The sequence below is a fragment of the Sciurus vulgaris genome (assembly GCF_902686455.1).
Source record: "Sciurus vulgaris genome assembly, chromosome: 1".
Taxonomy (NCBI): domain Eukaryota; kingdom Metazoa; phylum Chordata; class Mammalia; order Rodentia; family Sciuridae; genus Sciurus; species Sciurus vulgaris.
The window spans coordinates 81710758-81734292 of record NC_136461.1 but is presented as its reverse complement, the minus strand read 5'-3'; the positions used below and the strand labels follow the sequence as shown (position 1 = coordinate 81734292).

The 23535-nt window shown below is 43.5% G+C and overlaps 1 protein-coding gene across 1 annotated transcript in view; it reads left to right on the top strand.

Moving 5' to 3' along the window:
• The window catches only part of ABCA4 (ATP binding cassette subfamily A member 4), a 139280-nt gene extending 122873 nt beyond the window's left edge, over positions 1–16407 (top strand). The window contains 16 exon segments of the mRNA XM_079152574.1: positions 983–1103; positions 1557–1619; positions 2099–2156; positions 2159–2182; positions 2185–2203; positions 3240–3312; positions 3314–3372; positions 3374–3423; positions 6844–6944; positions 6946–6969; positions 6971–6979; positions 7807–7910; positions 7991–8083; positions 9705–9954; positions 11384–11470; positions 15534–16407. Of these exon segments, the coding sequence (XP_079008700.1) occupies positions 983–1103; positions 1557–1619; positions 2099–2156; positions 2159–2182; positions 2185–2203; positions 3240–3312; positions 3314–3372; positions 3374–3423; positions 6844–6944; positions 6946–6969; positions 6971–6979; positions 7807–7910; positions 7991–8083; positions 9705–9954; positions 11384–11470; positions 15534–15539 (1141 nt within the window). The 3' untranslated portion in view covers positions 15540–16407.
• Positions 16408–23535: the final 7128 nt, after the last annotated feature.

Here is a 23535-nt window from a genome sequence, read left to right as displayed (position 1 = left end):
TCCTCGTCCTCAGGGCAGGCCCCAGTGTTCAGAAGCAGTCGTTCTGAGTCCAACGACTCGCCGCACGGCTTCTCCTCTGGCAACCGCCTGTAGCTCTGGTGTAGTCACTCCAAATCCAAGCGGCCACGCTCCTCCTCCTCCTCCTCAGGGCAGGCCCCGGTGTTCTGAGTCCACACAGCTCTCCTCGCCACTCCTCCCCTGGGCAGCCACTGGAGCCCCAGTGGTTGCTCCGAGTCCCAGCGCTGTGCTGAGCGGCCTCCTCTCTGATGCTCCCAGTTGTCCGAGTTCACTGCTCCAGCGGGGGGAGGGGCATCTCGCCGGCAGCTCTACTTCACAAAGTTCCCTGCGTTCCGGGACTACCGTCCCATCCGGGACGCCTCCCCAATGGGAGAGACTCATCCAGCTGCTTTGAGTTGGTCCCAAGTTGAGTTGGTCTCCTCTTTTGAATACTGAGTCCTGGAGCAACATGAAATGCAGCCACTCTCTAGGCCGCCATCTTGAACCGCCGACAGTGGTTTTTAAGAGCTTGAGTTAGCAGAGTGGGTGGAAGGACATAGAAAGCTTGGTAGACTGTAACTAAGCTTCACTGAGTGCTTGGCATAGAAGAAGTGTCTTAGTAATAAGTTTCTGGGACCTGTATCTTTACTCTGCACCAAGCACTGTTCTGAGATCATCTTCACTAAACTGCATGAGATGGAGTCTTCTCTCCATCATGTGGTTGGAGGAGGCAAGGTTCAGAAAGGTCCAATGACCTGCCACAGGTCCAGCATGGACTAGAGCCTGCAGCTGACTCTGGATGTGAGCATTCGACCTCTCTGTCTGTGCCTAACTCCTGTTAGGAGCCCTTTTAAAGATGAAATCCCTGTGGGATGAAAGCTCAGCAGGAGCAGAAGTGAGGGAATGAGAAAAAAGGTCAGGTGAACACCACAGGGCTGAGGACTCTGTACACCTAGCCCAATCCCGTCCCTCATCCTTCCCCTAGGATTGCTGAGCCCACTAAGGAGCCCATTGTTGATGAAGATGATGATGTGGCTGAAGAGAGACAAAGAATTACCAGTGGTGGAAATAAAACTGATATTTTAAGACTGAATGAACTAACCAAGGTAAAAGACAGGTGTGGGCAGACTGGTTGGGAGGTGCTGCTAGTTGGACACTCAGGTGGCACAGTGATGTCATTTTCCTTCTCTAGAGCAAGTGCTCTGCTTCTGCAGGCACTGTGTTTTCCTAATATGTGGCCTCATCATCTCCGTGTTGTAACTTGTCTTCCAAGAGCATCTAGGTCCATGCATCGTCCCTGCCAGTCCTCTTGGGTATGGAGCTCTCAGTGAGAGTTCCTTCAGCTGACCACCAGGAATCTTTCTCCATTCCACATCTGCACAGTGTGGGTCAGCTCCACAGTTCTCAGAGCTTACAGCTGCTCTCTGAATACCCATATACCCATGTCGATCCGTAACCTCCCAGTGTTGGTGGTTTTCTCCACCCTTCCTCTGCTTCCTCTTGCCCTCCCTGTTCTAACCCTGCCTCAGGCCTCACCTCAGTTTCTCTGGATCTTGCAGATTTATTCAGGTTCCTCCAGCCCAGCAGTGGACAGGCTGTGTGTTGGAGTCCGCCCTGGAGAGGTGGGTACCTGCAGAGCAGCGTGAAAGGGCTTCAGAAAAATCAGCTATGCAAGACTCCTCCCCTCTGAAGTAGAGCTACCCAATAGAAATCTAACAGGAACCACATAGGTGAATTTTAATTTTTCTAAAAGTACATGAAAAAAGTAAAAGCAGGTAAAACTAATTTAATAATATTTTAATTTTGCTCATATATCTAAAGTGTTAGTTCAACATAAAATTAATATAAAATATTAATGAGATATTTTGCTTTTTTTTTTTTTTCATTCTAAGTCTTTAAAATTCCAGTGTATTTTACACATAGGGTCCATGTCCATTGGGACCGGGTGTAGTTTGTGTCAGTGGCCACACATGTCTAGTGACCTCTCTACTGGCAGCCCAGATCTCAAACGCCTCCCGCAGATCACACCCTGGTCCTGGGGCCTGACAGTGGACAGGTCTTCCTGTTCTGTGTGCAAGTCCAGCTCTGTGTTTTCTCCTAGTGCTTTGGCCTCCTGGGAGTGAATGGTGCAGGCAAAACAACTACATTCAAGATGCTCACAGGGACACGGCAGTGACCTCAGGCGATGCACTATAGCAGGCAAGAGGTGAGTGCCCACTGCCCTTCCTGCCTCAGGGGGTAGCTCACAGGCCACATCCCTGATCCAGCATAGTGAGGGTGACCCTCAGACCCTACGTCAGGGTGACTCTGTGACCCAGAAAGATCGTTGCAGAGGAAGAGGCCTCCCAGAGAGCATGATCCAAAAAGGACATGACAGATCCACTGGAAAATGGAAATGAATTGTGATTGTTAAGAGTGCTCTTAGCACAGGTTCTTAGAAAATCCTGGGAAGCACTAAGTCAATGATTTTTTACTTCTCTGGGGTCATCACCTCTAAGCACCTGATAAACAGTGTACCCTCTTCCTACATAAGATTACACCAGTTGGGCTTAGTGGGGCACACCTGTAATCCTCGGAGCTTGGGAGGCTGAGACAGGAGGCTCATGAGTTCAAAACCAGCCTTCAGCAAAATCAAGGGACTAAGCAACTCAGTGAGACCCTGTCTCTAAATAAAATACAAATAGGACTGGGAATATGACTCAGTGGTCAAGTGCCCCTGAGTTCAATCCCCAGTACCAAAAAAAAATAATTATACCAGCACCTCCCATGACCTTAATTCACACATTTTTGCAAAAGTTTCAGGGAATTTACTGAGTCCTAAATCATGTTCGTGATCATACTGGAGCCCCTGGATCCCAAGTTCAGAACTCCTGTGATGAAGTGTCCTTTCTCCAGGTTGTTTCTAGACAGGGACTGTTAAAGGACATCTTGGAGGCCCTAAGTCTACAATGACTGTGTGCTTAATGCTTGGCTTTACCACACCAAAGAGTATAAAGGAAAGACTGGCCTGTGTCCTTGCTTCTGGAGGGTGAATGCTGCCCTCTGCAATTTTAAACAGACTTCTGCCTCCTCAGAAACAGGACAAAGGATGAGCTCCCAGTTGTTTACCTCTTTGCAGTGTTCCCTGCCTTGATTTCCAAATTGGCGTGTTCTTCAAAGCAAAGCAGGAAGAAGAGTCAGCCACCTTATCCCCCTGGAAGAATTTCTCCAGCCCAGCTCTCTAGTCATGCTCTCTATTGTAGGAAACTCACCAATTGCTGTTTCTTCTTGCAGTATTTTAAACCAATATTTTCTGAAGTCCATCAAAATATGGGCTTACTGTCCTCAGTTTGATGCAGTCGATGACCTGCTCACAGGCCGAGAACATCTTACCTTTATGCCGGCTTCGAGGTGTACCAGCAGAAGAAATTGAGAAGGTAATAATGGGTGTTGTGGCCATATAAGAGTTTGGCAAACCATAAGCCTGTTTTTTCCATGGAGTATATTAATTAGCAATGGAAAAGTAAAGCATATTATCCATTCATTTATTTCATTCCCACAAATGCTTGATGGTGTGTATTGTGGTTGCCAAGCACTATTCTAGAAGCCAAGGGTAGGGTGGTGAACAAAACAGGCAAAAAAAAAAAAAATACCTGCATTCATATCAAACAAGATGCATGCAACTTACCTGTCAACTCAGCAGTTACACTTCTGGAATTTACCCTGAAGATGCACATCCCACAGTACAAAACCCGTACATACAAGGTTATTCATTGTGTTTATAATTGCAAAATACTGGATGTTACCTAAATGTTTAGGCATAGTAGACTGGTTGACTAATTTATAGTAGACTAATTTATGGTATATACACACAACATGTCTTATGCAACTATTAAAAAAAAGAACAAGGAAGATCTCTGTGAATTGATGGGAGTTTTTTTTAAATATTGTTAAATGGAAAAAATCAAAGTGCAAAAGAGAACATGCAGAATGCTACTTTTGTGTAAGAAAAAAAAAGAGAGCATTTAAATGTCAGTTTGCCTTCACAAATAGAACACAAAATGGATAAACCAGAAAACAATGGATTTGGTGATGAACAAGAGGGAATTCATAAGGAAGAAAGAAGGGAAGAGATGATATTTCTCTAAGGGTATCCCTTTCTATAGTTTTGACTTCTGGAAGCATGTTACTATTCTATATATTCACAAATAAAACTAAATCGATAAGAATGAGAAAGGAGTATAAGTGAAAGCAAAAACACTACATAAAAAACTGAAGCAAATTAACCCAATTTTATTTAAAATATATATCATAATCATACAGATATGGGGGAAAGAACTAATACAACTGATGAACATAGTATCTAGCTATCCTCAGTCTTGGGCAGGGTGGAGTGGGGACCAAGAACTTTAATTTCTGAGCTCTTTCTAGTTTTTCACAATGGTATGGGAAAAGCAATCCTGAAACCATTTCAGATGCATTATATAGGATTAAGTAAGTGGATAAATGTGTTGATGTTTTTGAAGCCAGCCTTCTTACCATGGAAGAGGTAACAAAACAAACACGGAAACGGGGAAAGCAAGAAGGAGCTCTGTGGGGGTGGATTGGAGTTAGAGATAACACTGTGAATTCATGAAATACTTACAGGCTTTTACACATGCATGTAGAGAGGCTCATGTATAGTGCACACGTACATGTATATGTGCTGTGCATGTTGTCTGTGTATGTGTTTATCTGTCCTCTGAAAGAGCCAAGAAGGAAGAATACCCTAATAGCAGTGAGCACACTCTTGCCCAGATTTTGATCTTTAAATATCCCCTGCCCAGGGAGCCATGACTCCTCAAATAAGTGACAGATTCCAAAGCTAGAACATCTGATTGTGCCAGAAAGGGGGAAGTTCTTTAAGCAAAATGAAGAGACATGTTACAAGAACATAGGTGCCATCCTGAAGGGACCACCAATGACCAAATATGGAACAATTTGAACATCAAAATAACTAAATACCATAAACAGCTATAAAACACTGGGGATTTATATCTATACTGTTAGATAAATAGAAGAGAAGGGAAGGATCTTGCTTACATTTAAGTACTGAGAGCCAACGTGTGAAGAAGTTCTGGAGTCACAAGACTACTTTGCAATGACCATATTAAAGACCAGATTGCACAAGAATCACCAATGGAGAACAAATCTAGGGGAAATTTTTATGAGAAACAGGATACTTAGTATTTTGAAAGAACATCTGAATAGATAACTTTTTGGTTGCAAGGGGGAAGCAATTCATAATGAAAAAATTAGGCAACATGTTAGTGGGTGATCAAAATTAATGTCATCTACAAGAGACATGTGGACATCTCACATCCCAGACATGATACCCAAAGGACACAACTTCACTTATATGGAATCCCAAATGAGAGGCATAATCTAAATCTTATCATGAGGAAATATCGGATGAACTCCAAAGGAAGAATTTGTGATTTCTTAAAAAGGAAACAAAGGAGGGACTATATTCTTTAAAAATATCAAAGTCATAAAGAAAGGGCTGTGGAAGAGTTCCTGTCACAGAAGACTAAATAGACATAAAGAGTGAATCATCGACAATAGACCATATCGGGTGCTGAAGCAGGGGGTGGGAGGGTGGGATGACATGAAGAAATCATAGGACAGTTGATAAAACTAAACTTATGAACAAGTAGATTAGATAAATATCATAACAACGTTAATTTACAGGCATTGATACCCAAACTACGATTGTGTAATGTATCCCTACTCTTAGGAAATATGCATGGAAGTATTTAGAAGTGAAGATCCATGACTTATCCTCAAGTGAGTCAAATAAAAAGTGTGTGTGCACGTGTGTGTGTGTGTGTGTGTGTGTGTGTGTGTGTGTGTGTGAGAGAGAGAGAGAGAAAGAGAGAAACTGAGAGAGGCTTATGAGAGTTCTTTGTATTTGCTCTTTTATTCTTACACATTTTTAAAAGTTTGAAACTATTTCCAAATAAAAAGTAAAAAAATGGAGCTTATAGGGGCTGGGGCTATATAGCTCAGTTGGTAGAGTGCTTGCCTCACATGCACAAGGCCCTGGGTTCAATCATTAGCACCACACACCAAAAAAAGGAACCTATATTCTAGGCGGAGGTACAAACAATTGATAAATCAGTAAAATATCCATTCCATGCAGAATACAACAAACACAGACGGCAGAGCATGGTGGGCTCATCTCCATCCACTTTCTTAGTTTTTCCCTTTGTGCGAATGTGCATACACATGCACCCCTGTTATTCTCTATCGTGGTTCCCTTTTGAATTCCCTCAAAAACACTGTTGTGATCCGTCATTCTTCTGTTTAATTTCTGTTGTCTGTACCTGCCCTGTCTGTGAGCACAGCATGATAGCTGTGTCACCATTGTTCCCCAGTGCCTAGTATAGTGCCTCGATCATAGTAAGTGCTCTGTAAGTATCATTGCACAAAACTGCAGGTGTGACCCTATTGAGGGGTAGAAACCAATGGATCTTGAACCCACCATCTTCTCAAAGACACCTTAGGACTCTTCCTCTTCCAGTCCTACAGTCTAGGACATGGTGAGAAATGCTGTCTCCATCTTTGTAAGGCCTAGGTTCACTTCCCAGGGGGCTGTCCTTGATATGTGCTGAGCTGCCCAAGACACACTGGAATCAAAGGTACAGAGTGAAGAGGAGACGCTGTCTGGCCCTGAAGTATATGCCAGAGGACAGGACCCAGCGTTGGCCCTAACTGTGTCTGCCATCCTGGACAGGTGGAATCTGAGAAGGCATGGCTTTGAACTGTGGAGGTCTACCAATTAGCGGTGCTCCTCTTCCCCAGATGGGATTTCATTCTCTTCTGTAGGTTGCAGCTGGAGCATCCAGAGCCTGGGCCTGTCCCTTCACGCTGATCGCTTGGTGGGCACATACAGTGGAGGCAATAAGCGGAAGCTATCCACAGCCATTGGCGCTCATCGGCTGCCCGCCGCTGGGTGCTGCTGGTGAGGGCACCCGACTGGAAATGGAGGCGGGGCAACCCCTAAGAGCCAAGCAAGCCCGCGGTCTCTTGGGTGGGGAAATGTGTCCCGGTCCCTGCGGCAGTTATTTTTATCTGGATTGCTCTCTGCCGGTTCCTTTTGAGCAATCAGCCCAGTGTTTGGTTTGCAGCTTTCAAGCATGATCTGACTAGGAGTTGCTGGCAAGTCTTTCCAGGGGCCACAGCTCACCATGGGGGGGTTTGGCCCCCCTGTGGGGAACCTTGGTGTCTGCTTGGAAATTACTTCAGCCCGAGGAGGTCTGTGTGGGATCCCAGAAAAACAGGCGTGTGTGACCTGGACCAAGGCTTCAGTGACTCTCCCCAGAGCTGGACCGGCCTGGGGCCCCAGACCTTGCAGTCCGAGGTTCATGAGGACATGGGTCACAGGGCATGGAGGGAAACAAAAAGTTACCTAGGTCATCTCCCTCTCTCCTATACACTTGCAGTTTTGTGTTGTTGCCAGGTTTTTGTTTGTTTTGGTTTTGGCCTTTTCAAAGGATAATTCTCTCATTGCCTTAATAAACTGTAACCCATAGGCAGGCCGAAGGAATCTAGAGGTGCACATTCTGTTTCTTTACTCTGATTCACTTCCGGCCTTCCTCCCCCATCTTGCATCTGCACCCGGCACCCCTCCCCCATCTTGCTGAGCTGGGGAACAGCTGGGTACATGTCCACCAGATCATCCTTCTCAGACACCAGGGCTGCTCAAAGAGAGTCAGCCTGGGGAGGCTGCAGTGACCCAGAAAGGCCAACTCCAAGTCCATACCTCCTGTTCTCTCTCCCACCCCACAGGATGAGCCCACCACGGGGATGGACCCCCAGGCACGCCGCATGCTGTGGAACACCATCGTGAGCATCATCAGAGAAGGGAGAGCTGTGGTCCTCACCTCTCACAGGCAGGAGACGCCCAGGGCAGGGAAGGTGGGTGGGGTGGGAGTCCCCTGCCCACCCCTCACCTCCTCTCTCCTGCACACAGCATGGAGGAATGTGAGGCACTGTGTACCCGGCTGGCCATCATGGTGAAGGGTGCCTTTCGCTGTCTGGGCACCATTCAGCACCTCAAGTACAAGTAAGCAGGCCAGGTTGGGGGGAGGGGGAGTCTTTTTGGCTACCTTCTGTGGTGTTGAACCGGGCTCTGTGTCCTTTATGGCAATTGGAAGGATCCTGCTGCCCCTCATCCCACCTGTTGGTAGTGTCTGGGCCTGGTTCCCCAGAGGCGAATGCAGAAAGCATTGTGCAGATAAGAGGCTCCTCAGTATAGGAATAGTTGCTTGTGGTTAAAGGCTCATTCATCTCTGAATAGGGGGTTCTGATGGTGACATCTGCAGAGACTGGCTGGGACAAGCTAGGGCTACTGATTCAATGTCACCTCACTTATCCTGACAGATCCAGGATCCCTGGCCTATTTCATGGGAGGCCACAACAATATAAGAATGATTAGGAGATCAAACAACATGGAAACCAGATTTCTTCTCTAGACTATTGTATACTTTCAAGTTTGAAAAAATGACCATGTGTCGTATAACAAACTAAGGATGTCAATAATCTTGAGTAGAATTATCCTACACCCATAAATTGTTGTAAATAATTCCTTATTTACAGTTTGTGTGCCAAAGCTAGCAATCAGTTAAAACAAGATTATCATAATATTGCCAGATTCTCTTTTATTCTGACATGCCTTATAACCTGGGAAAGAATGGATTTATAGTTGTGGATTTTATTTAACACACTTATCAAGAGCCTAGAATCTAAGTCATTGGCTAGTTGATGAAAGGGACATAGAACCCACCTTATCTATGCTGATGTATTTAATCTTAAGGATCTGTAAAAGTGTATTGCACAGAAAATGTCCAGGCAGAAAGCTCTGGTACATTAGCTACATTTGGTAAATGGATATTTGATCCTGATTTCTCAAGCAACTACAGTCTCCAAGCTGAATATATATGAGGACATCAGCATGTGAAGTCATATCTGTGTCAGCAATTCCTGTGCTGAAAGGAGTAGGGTATGTCCCCTACTCCTTTCCCTCTCATTCCTGAAGATTTCCATGATAGAGGAGATGAGGAGGCATTTTCCCACCTGGAGGGACATCAATTTTCCAAAGCTGAAAGATGAAAGCTGTAGAGAATAGCCTTAGGTCAAGGAGGGAGCTTACAGTGATAATGGACACGATACACTCTGACCTAGCCATGTACAGATGCCAGATGGCTACAGGCATTCTCTCTGGTGGACCATCCTTCATCCAGGTGAAGGTAACCAGCAACATGGTGAAGAGAGGGAATAAGTCCGATGGCCCTAGTTCTGGAAGTTTCCTCAGGGAAACTGTCTTCCCAAGGCTTTGCTTCCCCGGGAAGGTGTCCTGAAGGCCAGTTGGCCCTTGCCAGCCCATTCAGTATGCACTGGTCACATGTCTTTATGGGCGGGCCTGGGGTGTCCACAGGGGCTACCACCACCTTTGACTTCAACAAGTACACCTGTCCCACTTTACCACAAGACATTCAGATCTTTAAAAGCTGGTACCACAAGGTTTCTCCAAGGACTGCTACATTTTTTTACTCCTAGTTTTAAACAGGCACAGATGGCCAATGGTGTGGGCCTAACCCCAGTGTGCGGGATGAGCCTACCCCTTATTTTGGGACTGCCTTCGACCCACCCACTGACAGGCTTGTACTGCACTGTATGTCCCTTAGGTTTGGAGATGGCTACATCGTCACAATGAAAATCAAATCCCCAAAGGATGACTTGCTTCCTGACCTGAATCCCGTGGAGCAGTTCTTCCAGGGGAACTTCCCTGGCAGTGTGCAGAGGGAGAGGCATTACAACATGCTCCAGTTCCAGGTCTCTTCCTCCTCCCTGGCCAGGATCTTCCAGCTGCTTCTCTCCCACAAGGACAGCCTGTTCATCGAGGAGTACTCAGTCACACAGACCACGCTGGACCAGGCAAGTCCACCCCGGGGCACCAAGCACAGGAGAGGAGACTGTGCACAGACTGGGCCAGAATGCCCAACATGGGCTGCAGTTGACACAAGAGGCAGCATGACATTCCCGATTTCTAACATACTCTTGTCCCTCTGTCCATTAGGGTAAAAGATGATGATCAGAAATTGTTTTCTAACAATGTCAGTCATCAGGAAATTTCTTTTTTTTTTTTTTTAGTTCATTCTTCCTTTACACGTTATTTCTTTCTTGTGTGTGGTGGTGGCTTTTTTTCCTTTTCAAATCAACTTTATTGATGTGTAATTTACATACAATAAGACACAACTATTTTAAGTGTACACTTTGGTGAGTTTTGATAAACATGTTCCATGTGTATTTTTATAATGTAATCACATATTTTATTGTGGTTAAACTCTGTGTGTGTGTGTGTGTGTGTGTGCGTGCGTGTGAAATATATACAATTTACCATCTTAACCATTTTTAAGTGTAAAGTTCAGGAGTGTTAACTGCCATCACCACCTCCCATCTGCAAAACTCTTCTCACCCTGCAAAACTGAAACTCTGGGTCCATTAAACTGTAACATCCCATTTCCTCCTCCACCCTGCCGCTTCCCCTAGCAACTATCGTCTCCTTTCTGTCTCTATGAAACTGGCTATTCCGTGTACCTCACAGAAGTGGAATCATGCAAAATCTTTTTTTTTGAGTCTGGCCTATTTCACTTAGCATAATGTCCTCAAGGGCCATCCATGTTGTAGCATGTGTCAGAGTTTCCTCCCTTTTTAAGACTGAATAATATTCCATCGGGTATACATGCCACATTTTGCTTATCCTTCTATTCATTCATCAGTAGACATTTGGGTTCTTTCTGAGGGTTATTTGGTGGTTTGTTTTTTTTTTTTTTTTTTTTTTATGCGTTGTTGTTTACTAAACATCCTCAAAGCCAGTTCAACAAAGCAGTGGAAACGGGCAAGTCACCCTTTACTCCTTGAAGAGGAGCAGACTCACTGCTCACCTGCACCTTCTTGTCAGCTTTGAGCAGATGAAGGCCAAACTGAATTAATTAGATGGGAGTTGTGGTCACAGTGTACACTGAATGAAGAACAGAAAAGAGACAACTACCTTTTTCTAGTTTCTTCTTTAGCAGATTGGGAAGGTGCTGTCTGAGCATCTGCCTTGCCTTGGTTACCCCAACATCTGACCCAAACCTCTAGCAGGAACTTCCTTGACTTGGCTAGGGAGTCTAAGATGCAGGCGCTGTCTGGGGCACTGGTGGCTGGGTTTCTGTGGGTGTACCAGCCTCCCCTGGTCAGGATACCAGTCACCCCAGTAGTGCTGCATGTTAATTCGAAAACAGAGTAAATCAGGTAGGTTGGGGTGGGTGCTGTTTTTTCTGGAGATGTCTGCTTAATCTCGCTCTTCTTTTGACTCCAGGTGTTTGTAAATTTTGCTAAACAGCAGACTGAACCTCATGACCTCCCTTTGCATCCCCGAGCTGCTGGAGCCAACCAAAAAGCCAAGGTACTGCTGCTGCCCTTTCTCAGTCCACTGCTTGAGGCCGATCCTGGGCCCCCAGGCCCACTTGGCCCACTGGGCTTCAGGTGGCCCAAGGCTCACACATACCTCCTGCAGAGAGCTCCACTCACACCATGTCCCCACCACACCCTTGCTACATTCGCACCACTCTGCACTGAAGGTCTTGTTGTTCCTGTTGTAATCTGGAAACCATTTGGATGGTATGGAAGGGCATTTTTTATTTTATTATTATTGTTATATTTTTGGTACCAGGGATTGAACCCAAGGTGCTTAACCCCTGATCCACATCCCCAGCTCTTTTTATTCTTTATTTTGAGATAAGGATCTCACTAAGTTGCTTAAAGCCTCACTAAGTTGCTGAGGCCAGCTTCCAGCTTTCCATCCTCCTACCTCAGCCTCCCAAGCTGCTGGGACTGCAGGCATGCACCACCATGCCCAGCTGGGAGAGCATTTTTTAGAACTTTCCCACATGTTTTTGCTTACAACAAAAATACCTTTGATTTTAGAAATAAGAAGCAGGGAAGATAGGAGAGAATATGAAAACATTTTGGCTGTTGGGATACTTGATATCTGGATCTGGTCACACATTTGAATTTCAAAGGAAGGGAATGAACCAGTATTCTGTCTCAATGGTGGGCACATTTGGTTAGAGCAAGGGCCCTGTCTGTTTTAGGAAGGGGACTCTTTGTTCTCTATAAAAGTATCAAGATGATAGAGGAAAGAGGTACCTATCCTGGCCTGCAATAACTCTTGGGTATTTCCAGCTGTCTGCCCTGGCACAATGCCCATGTGAGGAGCACACCCACCCTCCCAGCTCCCCAGGTGGAGAGATAGCTAGAGAAAGAACAGAGGGGCCGGTGCTCAGGTGACTTGACTTAAGCCTGGGATTTTTTGTGGGGAGAGAGTGTAGCAATTATTTAACTATTATTATTTGTTCTAATTGGTTATAAATGACAGCAGAATGTATTTTGACTCATTGTACACAAATGAAGCACAACTTCTCATTTCTCTGGTTGTACACAATACAGAGTCACACATTCATGCAATCACGCATGAACATAGGGTAATAATGCCCGTCTTTATTCCACCATCATTCCCACTCCTTTACCCCCTGCTCCTCTCACTCACCTCTGCCATAGTTCCTTCATTCTTCCCTTGCCACCCCTCCCCCCATTATGGATCAGCATCCAGTCATCAGAGAAAACATTTGGCCTTTGGATTTGGGGGATTGGCTTAGTTCGCTTAGCATGATATTCTCCAACTCCATTCATTTACCCGAAAATGCCATCATTTCATTCTTCTTTAAGGCTGAGTAATATTCCATTGTATATATATATACCACAATTTCTTTATCCATTAATCTATTGAAGGGCATTAGGTTGGTTCCACAGCTTAGCTATTGTGAATTGAGCTGCTATAAGCATTGATGTGGCTGTGTCATTGTAGTATGCTGATTATTTGGGTAGGCCAAGGAGTGGGATAGCTGGATCAAATGGTGATTCCATTCCAAGTTTTCTAAGGAATCTCCATATTGCTTTCCATAGTGCTTAAAAATTTGCAGTCCCACCAGCAATGTATGAGTATACCTTTTCCCCCACATCCTCACCAGCATTTATTATTGTTTGTATTCTTGATAACTGCCATTCTAACTGGAATGAGATGAAATCTTAGAGTAGTTTTGATTTGCATTTCTGTTATGCTGGAGATGTTGAACATATTTTCATATATTTTATTGATGGATCATATATCTTCTTCTGTGAAGGTTCTGCTCAGTTCCTTAGCCTGTTTATGATTGGCCTTTTTTTTTTCTCTCTCTCTCTTTTTGGTTGTTTTGAGTTCTTTTTATATATCCTGGAGGTTAGTGCTGTGTCTGAGGGCATGTGGTAAGATTTTCTCCCATTCTGTAGGCTCTCTTTTCACTTTATTGTTTCCTTTTTAAGTGTGGGATTTTAAGGGGCTGAATGGACTTAGCCTTTCTCTCCTGACTTACCTGAAGAGTAAACCAAATCAAATCAAAGCATTTTTCCAAAAAGCAATAGTATGCAAAACCTAATTTTTCATAGATTTCTCATTTCTCCCAACCAATTTCTTGATTGCAGGAAAAACAAAATCTAGCTAATGACTGAGACACTCCTTTCCAAAGCAGGACTTGTGATGAATGTTTCCCTTTCCTTTTGACCAGTAGAACCCTCATGGCCACTTGGCAAGGTGGACTTTGTCCCCAGTTCCCAGAAAGCCCAGAAATGCCAAGCAAAGACTCCTGGTCAGGGAATGTTAGTTTTGCTGAATTTCCAGTCACCATTTCTCACTTATAAATCTTGTAGTTGCTGTTGACACTAGTAGAAAATTATTCTTTGAAAGCACTTGCTTTGAATCCTTTGTATAACATAAATACATAGTTGGGTAGCACATTGTTTCCTAGAACTTCTTGGCCCACCCTGCCCCTCCCCCAGTCTCTATTGGCTATCTTAAAGGGCTAATACCAGATCCTCTGGGCCAGGCCAGGGGCACTAATGGTCTATAATCTACAGCATTTAATTCTAAAATTTCCTCCCTTGTTAAACATAATTTTTAATTGTATTTGTCATATTTTGACTCATGAATATTAGAAAACCTACTGTGACATATTTTTTAAATTGTTTATTATTATTTTATAATAAAAATTTTAAATTCAAATCCTGACTTTATGACGCACTATATTTATGAAGGTTGACAAACTCCTTTGTATGTAAATAAAGGTGTCATGAAACTGATAGTTAATTACATTATGGTTCACTTTACACCACTTTAAAATAATTTTCCTTAAAATATCTTACAGAAAAGGGTAATTTCTCTCAAAGAGCTCTAGAAAACATTCACAGCTTGCTTCTGAACAAACGAAAGAACTGAGCTTCAGGAAGTTCAGCAGGCTGATGGGCTCACAGTCCCAGGCTGCGAGCAAGGACCACACAAGGTCTAGAGACCTGCTTATCAAGACCATTTTAAGTTCTTCAAAGGACTCAGTCTTGGAAAACATCTTTTGGGATTAGGTTTCATGTGATCTCAACCGTCTATTTTATAAAAACAGGTGAGGGTTGTTTTGATAGATGAGTAGGCAACAGATGATCAGGCAACTTGAAAACATCCTAAATGGGTTTGTAAGTATGTGGTCACTGTGCTTTCTAAAGTCAGGAACAACTCAGATCAGTTTCTGAGCCTTATTTTCACACACTGGTGCAATGTCCCCACTTCACTTTGAATCTTATCAATTAGTTTCATATGTGTTTAGAAGTACCTGACACCTCATTGCACCACCTCAAAACATATTCTGAACCTGAATACACTAACAATAGTCATCGCCCTTAGGAGAATGGGTGATTTAAAGCCAGATGACTGGATAAACCACTTTTGAATGGACTGGAAAGGCCTGCTTCCAGCCCCTCCTTCCCACATTCCCATACCTGTAGCAGGGATTGGTTTAGGAATTCCACCTGTACTTTATGAATGTAGATGGTGTCTCTCCAGTTAGAAAGGTCACTTGGTGTCCTCTTCTCTAGGGGCATGGATTTGGTTACTGAGTTTGATCTGGAGCCTGCTATCCTGAACCCCAGCTCAAATATCACCCTGTGCTCCATCCCCCCAAGTTAAATGTTCATTTTTCCCAGGAGCCACCTCTGTAGGAAGTGGACAAAGGAATTCTGAACTCGAGGCTGACCTGACTTGTGATTTCTTGGCCTTTAAGACAGTGAGATTGTTACTTCCTTGGGCTAAAATAACAAATCAATAGACACCAAAGCATCCTTTGGAGGTAACACCAAGGATGTGGCTTCCCTCTAAGATAGCAACATGAATGCACACAAGGAGTGCATGTCCGTAAGGAACATGGACACCCTGAATCTTAGGAGCTGGGAACCCTAAGTGATCACCTCACAGAGGAGGGAACAAACATGGCCCATTGCCTCAGTACCCTCAACTGGCTTTCTTCAAAGACTTTGTAATGTCTAAAAGCAGCCTCTCCAGCTCTTCAGAAAAATTAGGTGATGAGAGTCTATCTAACCTCTTTCCACAGGCCTGATCTCCTTCAGCACCGCTCATTCCCTATAGCTGGAAAGGAACTTTGGGCAGCTGGACTACAGGAGCCTTTGCCTGTGTGGTCATCCAAAAGAAACCAATTCACTACAGCAGAAAACAAACACATGAGGAGCACAGTGAACTCGGGAGGAGGCTCTTTCAGAAGGAAACCAGGCATAGCTCACCTGCAAGACCTGATGGTGAAACTGACCCCACCAAACAGAATGACCTTTTCATACAGACCATGGGAGTAGAATCCCAGTCCAGCCTACCATAGCTTTAGCTTCAATATCACTCTCATTTCAAGTGAATTTGCTTTTGTGTATTTAGGTAGGTGTGTGTGGATGGGGGGTGAGTTTTATGTTCAAGAAGAAATAAAGTGCTGTCTAATCACAAATCACCCTATTCACTGGCCTCCCTGGTATGCACCATCTGGAATAGCTTCAGACACTTTCTGTGGGCGTTTGCAGCTCCATGTCATTGCCATAGCCTCCATGAGAGCTATTGCCACGGGAGCACTTTCTGCAACACAGGTGGAGGTGAATGAACTAGTCTCAATGTTGCATGTCAAGTCTTCATAGGGTTTGAAGAAGACATCCAGCTGGTGATGCATGTAAACACTATCCATTGTCAGCAGGGATGATCTGAACCCACATTTCTCATCTGTTTGCCCAGCTCATGTGAGTGCCCACCTCACAGGAATAATTAGGACAGGAAACAAAGAGCATGGACAGGTAGGAGTGGTTCATTGGTTGGATGACACCTGACAGGTCTTTGTAAACTTAGACGTCAAGGCCTCTTTCATGCAGCACCACGCCACCCCAACGGTGCTGACAAGCATGTCCTCTGCAGTGGTGCCAGCAGGGAAATGGCTCATGCTCACCAAGAGTCAGAAAATGATAGTTTTAAGCCAAACCATCCGAAAGACTGTGAGGAAAGCAAACTGACTTCTTTACCAATGCAGTCTCCCCTCCAGGATCTGCAGATGGACTTCATAGTGCCCATGCCCAGTGTGCTTGCGTTTGAGGAGTATTCAGGTTGGCAGCTTGGCCTAAATCTCCCTGAGAATGTGTTAACCTATTGAAAGATTCCCCCATCTGGGTTAATAAAAATTTATAAAAAGGAGGGGAAGAAATGGAGAGAATTCATTCAGAAAACAAGAGCACATAAAAGATGTTCCAGGCATATGACTTGCTCTCAGATTTTTGAAGTTTCTAGTTCTTCTTTGGGGATCTCAAGTTTTGCAATAGCTGGAGTCAAAGTAGAAGCCTCTTACAGTATGAGTAAAGAGTTCACAGAGAGCTTCATGTGTGCCTGTCACTGCAGCTTTCCTAAGAGACAGGAAGGAAAATATGAGGCAGCAAAACTCTGTGCTTGAGAGTAAAGAGTCTGTGACAGCCTGGGGACTTGCACTGTGGTCCCATGCGAAGGCAGTTCTGCCCCAGAAGGTCTGTGGGGTGGTAGAGAAAGGGAGAACATTTCCCCCAGTAAGCGGGGGTGTCAGCCCTAAAGGACAGCTGTTTCAGGTACCAGGACTCAGCTCCCTGAGCTCAGGCATTTGAGGCTCAAGTTTCCTCAGTATGGTGGTTCAGGACCTCAGCAGTTGTCCTGGAGATTAATAGTTCATTACTCCTAATATTTACAGGGTAAAAAGATATTTACATTTTGTCCAAAGTGATCATCAGATTTGGGAAAGTATAGGTACTAGAAGATTCATATTTATGAAACCATAGGCTTACAGAACTAAAAAATACCTCAGCATTCAAAAACTAAGATTTGTATAATTGTTTTGCTTGCATTGATTTAATTGATAATGGAACGAAGTCAGAGAACAATTAAATTCATTGAGTGGTCATTCAGCCTTCCCTGTGGGTCCCAATCTGTCTTCTTCCAGCTGCTTCTCTCTCACAGGCAGAGTTCACAGGTACCAGGAGACATGACCTCTGACCGCAGAACTTTGAAATTCCCTGTCCAAATGGTCTAAAGCCTGCTTCCAAGGCCTTTCTGAAACAAGGGTGATCCTCAGTCATGCAGACTAGTCTCTGCACTTAGCACATGCAGCCCCATGTGAAAACAGGGGAGGGGAGGGAAAGAGAGGGAGCCATGGGGCAGCCAGCTGTGCACCGCCATCGTCCAGTGTGAAACTCCAAGGAAACCAAGAAGTGGACATTTGAAACTAGGTCATTGTAAAGTTCAAGTAAAACATTGAACTTTACAATGTTTCTACTATAAGTTGAATTGTTTCTACTATAAGTTGAAACAATGTGGTATGAGGACCCCCAAAAAATGTGTTCTCCTTGGGGTCATCCCCACAGCTCACCATGCCACATGCTCAGCTTTCTGAACAGGTGTTGACATATATCAAGGCTCAAATGTGGGTCTTCCTTGAAGCAAGCTTTGCCCAGACCAGAGTATTCCTCTTGATTTTTTTTTTACAAAGGAGCACAGTCTATTGTAGCTAAACCCCATAATCTTGTGCCATGGTGAGTTTTAGGGGACACTTCATCCACAGAGCTCTGCACAGACAGCACCTGGAAGGACAACATTTCAGGCACGCCCTTCAGTCCCAGAGCTGTTCTTGGTTTCCAGCAGAGCTTGGTGATACTTCAATGATACTGATCGCTGAGTGGATCCTTTATAGCTACCAGAGAAGCAAAGGAGTAAGAAAGAAGGGAGGGAGGAGAGGAAAGAGCAGAAGGGGAGCAAAAGCATCCAGCACTCCATATACTGGGAATGAAGCAGTGACAAGACCTAGACTCTGTCTTCATGATGTTAATTTTCTTTCTTTCTTCTTTTCTTTTTTTCCTGTACGGAACCCAGAGGCACTCTACCTCTAAGTTACAGTCCCAGCCCCTTTTTACATTTTATTTCAAGATAAGGTCTCACTAAATTACCCAGGCTTACCTCAAACTTGTGATCCTCCTGCCTCCTGAGTAGCTGGGATTGCAGGCAGGTGTCACCATGCCAGCCATGGTGTTAATTAACATGCTGTGCCCAGGCCAGCAGGCCTTTCAGAAGGGAGCATATTTAATGAATATTTTCAACTTTTCAGGTTTTATGGTCTCTACTGACAACTACTCAACTTGGCTCCTGTAGCCTGGAAGCAGTCACAGACAATACCTAAAGGAACAGGGGAGGCTGGATATGGCCTTTAGGTCATCCGGTGCCTACCCCTCCAGTGAGTAAATGGAGGGACTTGTTAGAAGGACCTAAAAAATAGTTTCAGGTGCCTTTTAGAAACTCCCAGTGCCACTTGAAATAACTCTAGTTTAGCTTGGATAAAGTAAGTCTAAGGTCAGAGAATGGGAACAATTTTCAAGTTAGAATTTCTAATTTTTGATCTCCAATCTCGACTGACACCCCAGAGTATAAGATAATCCCTACCAATAACAACTGGTAGCAACCAACCTACAGGAAGGTGTGACAGAGCCTAGGATTTGTCCTTGCTTTGTGCAAGATACTTTACAGCACCGATTCCTCCCTAAACCAACAGGGTGTCTGGGACCTGGCTCTGAATATCCATGCTGGTTCTCTCCGTTAGGAAGCTCTGTAGGAACCAAATAGTGAGATCTGAAGACTGATTCATTTCTTAGTTTGGGTTCTTGGAAGAAAATCAGGGCAGCATTGGGAAAGCCCATTTATTTGTAGTCCCCACATTGAAGAGGAGTACCCTTTTTTAGAGTATCCAGTGCTATTTGCTACCACAGAGATGATAGGCTTTGAGAACTACAGAATGCTAAGGTAACTTTACACTCCATTATTTTAATTGTCCTCACTCTCTGAGATTCTAATCTAACTATTTTCCTGTTCAGTTATAGGCATATAACTGAACTTTATAGCTACCAGAGAAGCAAAGGAGTGAGAGAAGGGACGGGAGAGAGGAAACAGCAGAGTCCTAGAGGCTCAAGACCTCGGAGTCCTCTTCCTCCTCCTTCACTCCCTGCATTCTGCCATTTGCTGAGACACAGCTGCTAACACTACGGTTCATTCCCAACCGTCCCTCTCACCTTGCTTTTTATCACTGCCCTTTATCACTTCTTGCCTGGGTGATGTTCCAGCTCCTAAGTGGGCTGGCTGGTCCTCTCCCACATCCGTTGACACTCCATTCTGTTTCCTCTTCCTGTCTGGGCTAACTCCTCATTCCAGGCCACACCACCATACTCCTCACCCTGACTGGGATGGAACTTTCTACCCCAGGCACCTTCCTATGTGGATTTTCTCCTCACCCACCTGGGCTCCTACAGACTGCTCAAGACCACCGAGGCTCCCCCTCAGCCCCACCCTGTCTACCCCACCTAACAGTCTTAGGAATGAATTTGTTCAGGAAAGAAAGGGGACAAAAGAAGAAAAGAAAGAGTAAATGTCACTTTTGTAAAGTCAAACTTGAAAAGTTTTAGAAGAAAACATTAGATACTGTTTTCATCATGTTGGAATGAGAAAGTTTTCTTAATCGGTATATTGGTGGCTAATACACTTACTATGTGACCAGGGACTACTTTAGTACTTTATATATTTAATCATGTATCCTTACACTGGGACTTCATCCTGAATTTAGAAACCTAGTTAAAAAGCAAACTGAGGGGCTGGGGAGATAGCTCAGTCGGTAGAGTGCTTGCCTTGCAAGCACAAGGCCCTTGGTTCGATCCCCAGCACCCCAAAAAAAAAAAAAAAAAGCAAACTGACCTAGAATGTGTGAAGGTCCTGGGTCAGAAATCACATATAAGATTGAATTTGCAACCTGAGCCAAGCATCCTGACAGGACTCTAGAACACGGGGGAAAAACAAAAGATGGACAAGCCTATGTCTCTCCTATTGTAACAGATATAGGGTCCTTTACAGCTCCCAAAGGGAGCTTCTTGTCTTTAAACCACAACCAAGAGACCCTAGAACAAGAAACTCTTTATCTTAAAGTGTTCATCCTCATTGCAAAAAACCAGGACAATGGAAGAAATAGGGCCCACATTAATGTCAGTGCACCAGTGAGTTCCTCCTTTTGGACTAGACTATTTCTCCACGAGAGGGAGCCCATGAGATGATCAGCATTCATGGAGCACTGAGTGTTTCTCCAGGAAAGTTTTTACCATAATACCTTTAAATAAACATGGAGAAACTAAAGTTAAAGTAAATGGAGAATTCTGCACAACTCTGGTGGGTACTGTGCCACACTAGCTACCATGAGCCCCATTTTAATAAGCCAACAAATTCCTTGTGGTTAAAAGGTCATTTCTATGGTGGAGGTTTCAAAGTATAGTTCAAGAGTTTCCTATATCTAAACCTGGCATGGAGATCATTTTTTAGAAAAACGCACCTTGTGATACTGCTCCAGTAAACTTGCTAGGGCAAGACTTACAAACTAAAAGGGCATATAAAATTCTCTTCAGAGAAATGATCAGAGTGTCTTCACTCCCTGAACCAGAAATGTTATACTCTCTACTGGCAGAAATTAATAATATGGAAAGTCAAGCCCACAATATCCCTGACCTTTCAAATATACCTGAATGTTTACAGGCCTCTTCTTTGACTGATATAAGAAAGGTAAAAGGGAGAGCCTCCATTTATTTGGAGTCCAAATAGATCATTCAAAACTTTGCCTGAATTGTCCTGATACCCACTAAAGCCTAATGCAATCCAAGGGCTCTAACTGATTGTAAAGGACTTAACTAAACAAGGACTTATAAATCCATGTACCAGTCCTCACAGCACTCCAATCCTACAAGTTGAAAAGCCAAAGGGATAAGTTGAAATTCTGTTTATTAATAAAATTATGATACTGAGGTTTCCTATGATTCTAAATCCAAATACTTTATTGTCCAGTGTGCCTGCTGATTCAAAATGGCTCACAGTTCATAGACCTTTATTCAGCTTTCTTTAATATTTTAGTTGAAAAAGGAAGTCAGTATTTGTTTGCCTGTATTGAAAAAATCAACAGTGACTAACTGTAATGCTACAGGGTTTGCTGAAGCCCTTCCTTATTGGTCTCGGGCATTGCGTAAGGACTGGCAGCCCCGCAGCCCTTCTGAATCCTCCCCACATTCAGTAGGTAGATGATCTGTTACTACACTCTCCCGCTAAGGGGTGGTCTGAAACGGATTCCATTTACATTTACCTCCTACAGCAACTTGCACATAAAGATAAAAAGGTTTCAAGGGAAAACTTCGATTTTCAAGGGGAAAAGTCTACTCTTTAGGACATGATCTGACTGCTGAAAAGATTTTCCTTTCACCAGAGAGAATAAAACTGTCAGAAGTTTTCCCTGGCCTACAACCAAAAGGCAATTAGGAAACCTTTTTGGACTTGCAAGATAGTACAGATCCTGGGTCCTGAATTTTTCCTTAATGGCCTCACCAGTATATGAGGTCACTAGAATTACAATACCAGAACCTTCACTTTAGAAAGACAGTCATGGGTATGCTTTTAACCAAGGAAAATTGGCCTTACAACAGACCCCAGTTTTAGAACTTCCAAATTATGCTAAACCTTTTACCTTATTTGTTCATGCACATGACAGGCAGTAGGAGTTCTTACCCAACAGCATGGGGAAAATCAATAGGTCTATCACATATTATAACTTACTATTAGATCCAGTAGCTAAGGAATGTCCTAATTATTTAAAAGCAGCAGCAGCAGTCAAATAGAGGTCTCATCTGAGCTAGTTTTAGGAAATGAACTTTATTTACAAGTGCTTGCATTTTTTGGAAAGTCTATTAAATCCGAACCAAGCGTTTTTCAGCAACTAGCAACTCATGGAGCTCTCCTCCTGTCTCCCTCTAATCACCATTGCAACTGATCTCCATCTTTTTACAACCTCTGCCTCATGAGGATGAAGGCCATCTTTGTGTGAGTGTAGTATCAGAATAGTAGCAACTGTGTTGATTTACAAGATATTTCACTGGATAGTCCTGCATTCATACTATTTTTTGACAGGTATTATTCCAAAAACTCAGTAGGAAAATACCAGGCAGGGCAGTGTTACATCCCAAATGAGTTACTAGAAAAGGAAATTTCCCCAGTTAAAGTCAGCTCAAACTGCCCCATGCTTTTGCTCTCACTTGAGCTCCTCGTATAGCTAAGGACAAGTATGTAAATATTTATACAGATAGTAGCTACAATTTTTAAGTAATCCACGATTTTTGGCTTGTTATGAAAACAAAGAGTTTCTTCTAGCAGGAACCCCATCAAAGACAGATTCCAAGTAGATGAACTCCCTTCTGCTATCCTGTTACCATTGCAAATCACCATTATTAAAACTGAAGTGCATGCCTGTAAATCTGAACCTGAATATCATGAAAAGATCTGGTAAAGTTTTATGCAAAAATCAGCTAGTGTGGACACTAGAAGGATATGCAAATTTAAATAAACTCCCTAAGACTGATCCAAGTCAACTGATTATCTGTTTAATAAATTTGCATCTTATTTAGAAAAACAAAATTGACATCCAAAAGGATATAAATTTGGTGTTAAGAGAGACTGCCTGGTCATTTCTGAATCCTTGAAACTTCCATTGTTAAAGCTCTGCACTCCACAATATATGAAACAAGCAAAATGATACAAATTCTGATAAAATTTTGGTGTCGTGATTCTTTAAATTGCTAACAGGGTTTTTAACCAATGTTTGGCTCATTGAACCCATAATCCTGTGAAGACAATCATTTCAAGTGGTGCATGTCCACCGCCTCATGGACCATTTGACTATATATAGATGGACTTCATTTAATTGCTTCCCTCATTGAGGTATCAGTAATAGTCTGCATGTATTCTACTTGAATAGAAGTTTTCCCACTAAGGAAAGCTGAAAAAGTAGTAGCTAAAAAGTTATTAGAAAATGTGTTTCCTTTACAGGACATCCCTGGAGGAAATCTCCAGCAACAGAGGAACACATCTAACTGGATGAACTAAAAAGTGATTAAATAAGTTGTGTCAAAAAAATAAATAAATAAATAAAAAGGGATGGGGATGTAGCTCAGTGGTTAAGTACTCCTGTGTTAAATACTATATAAATA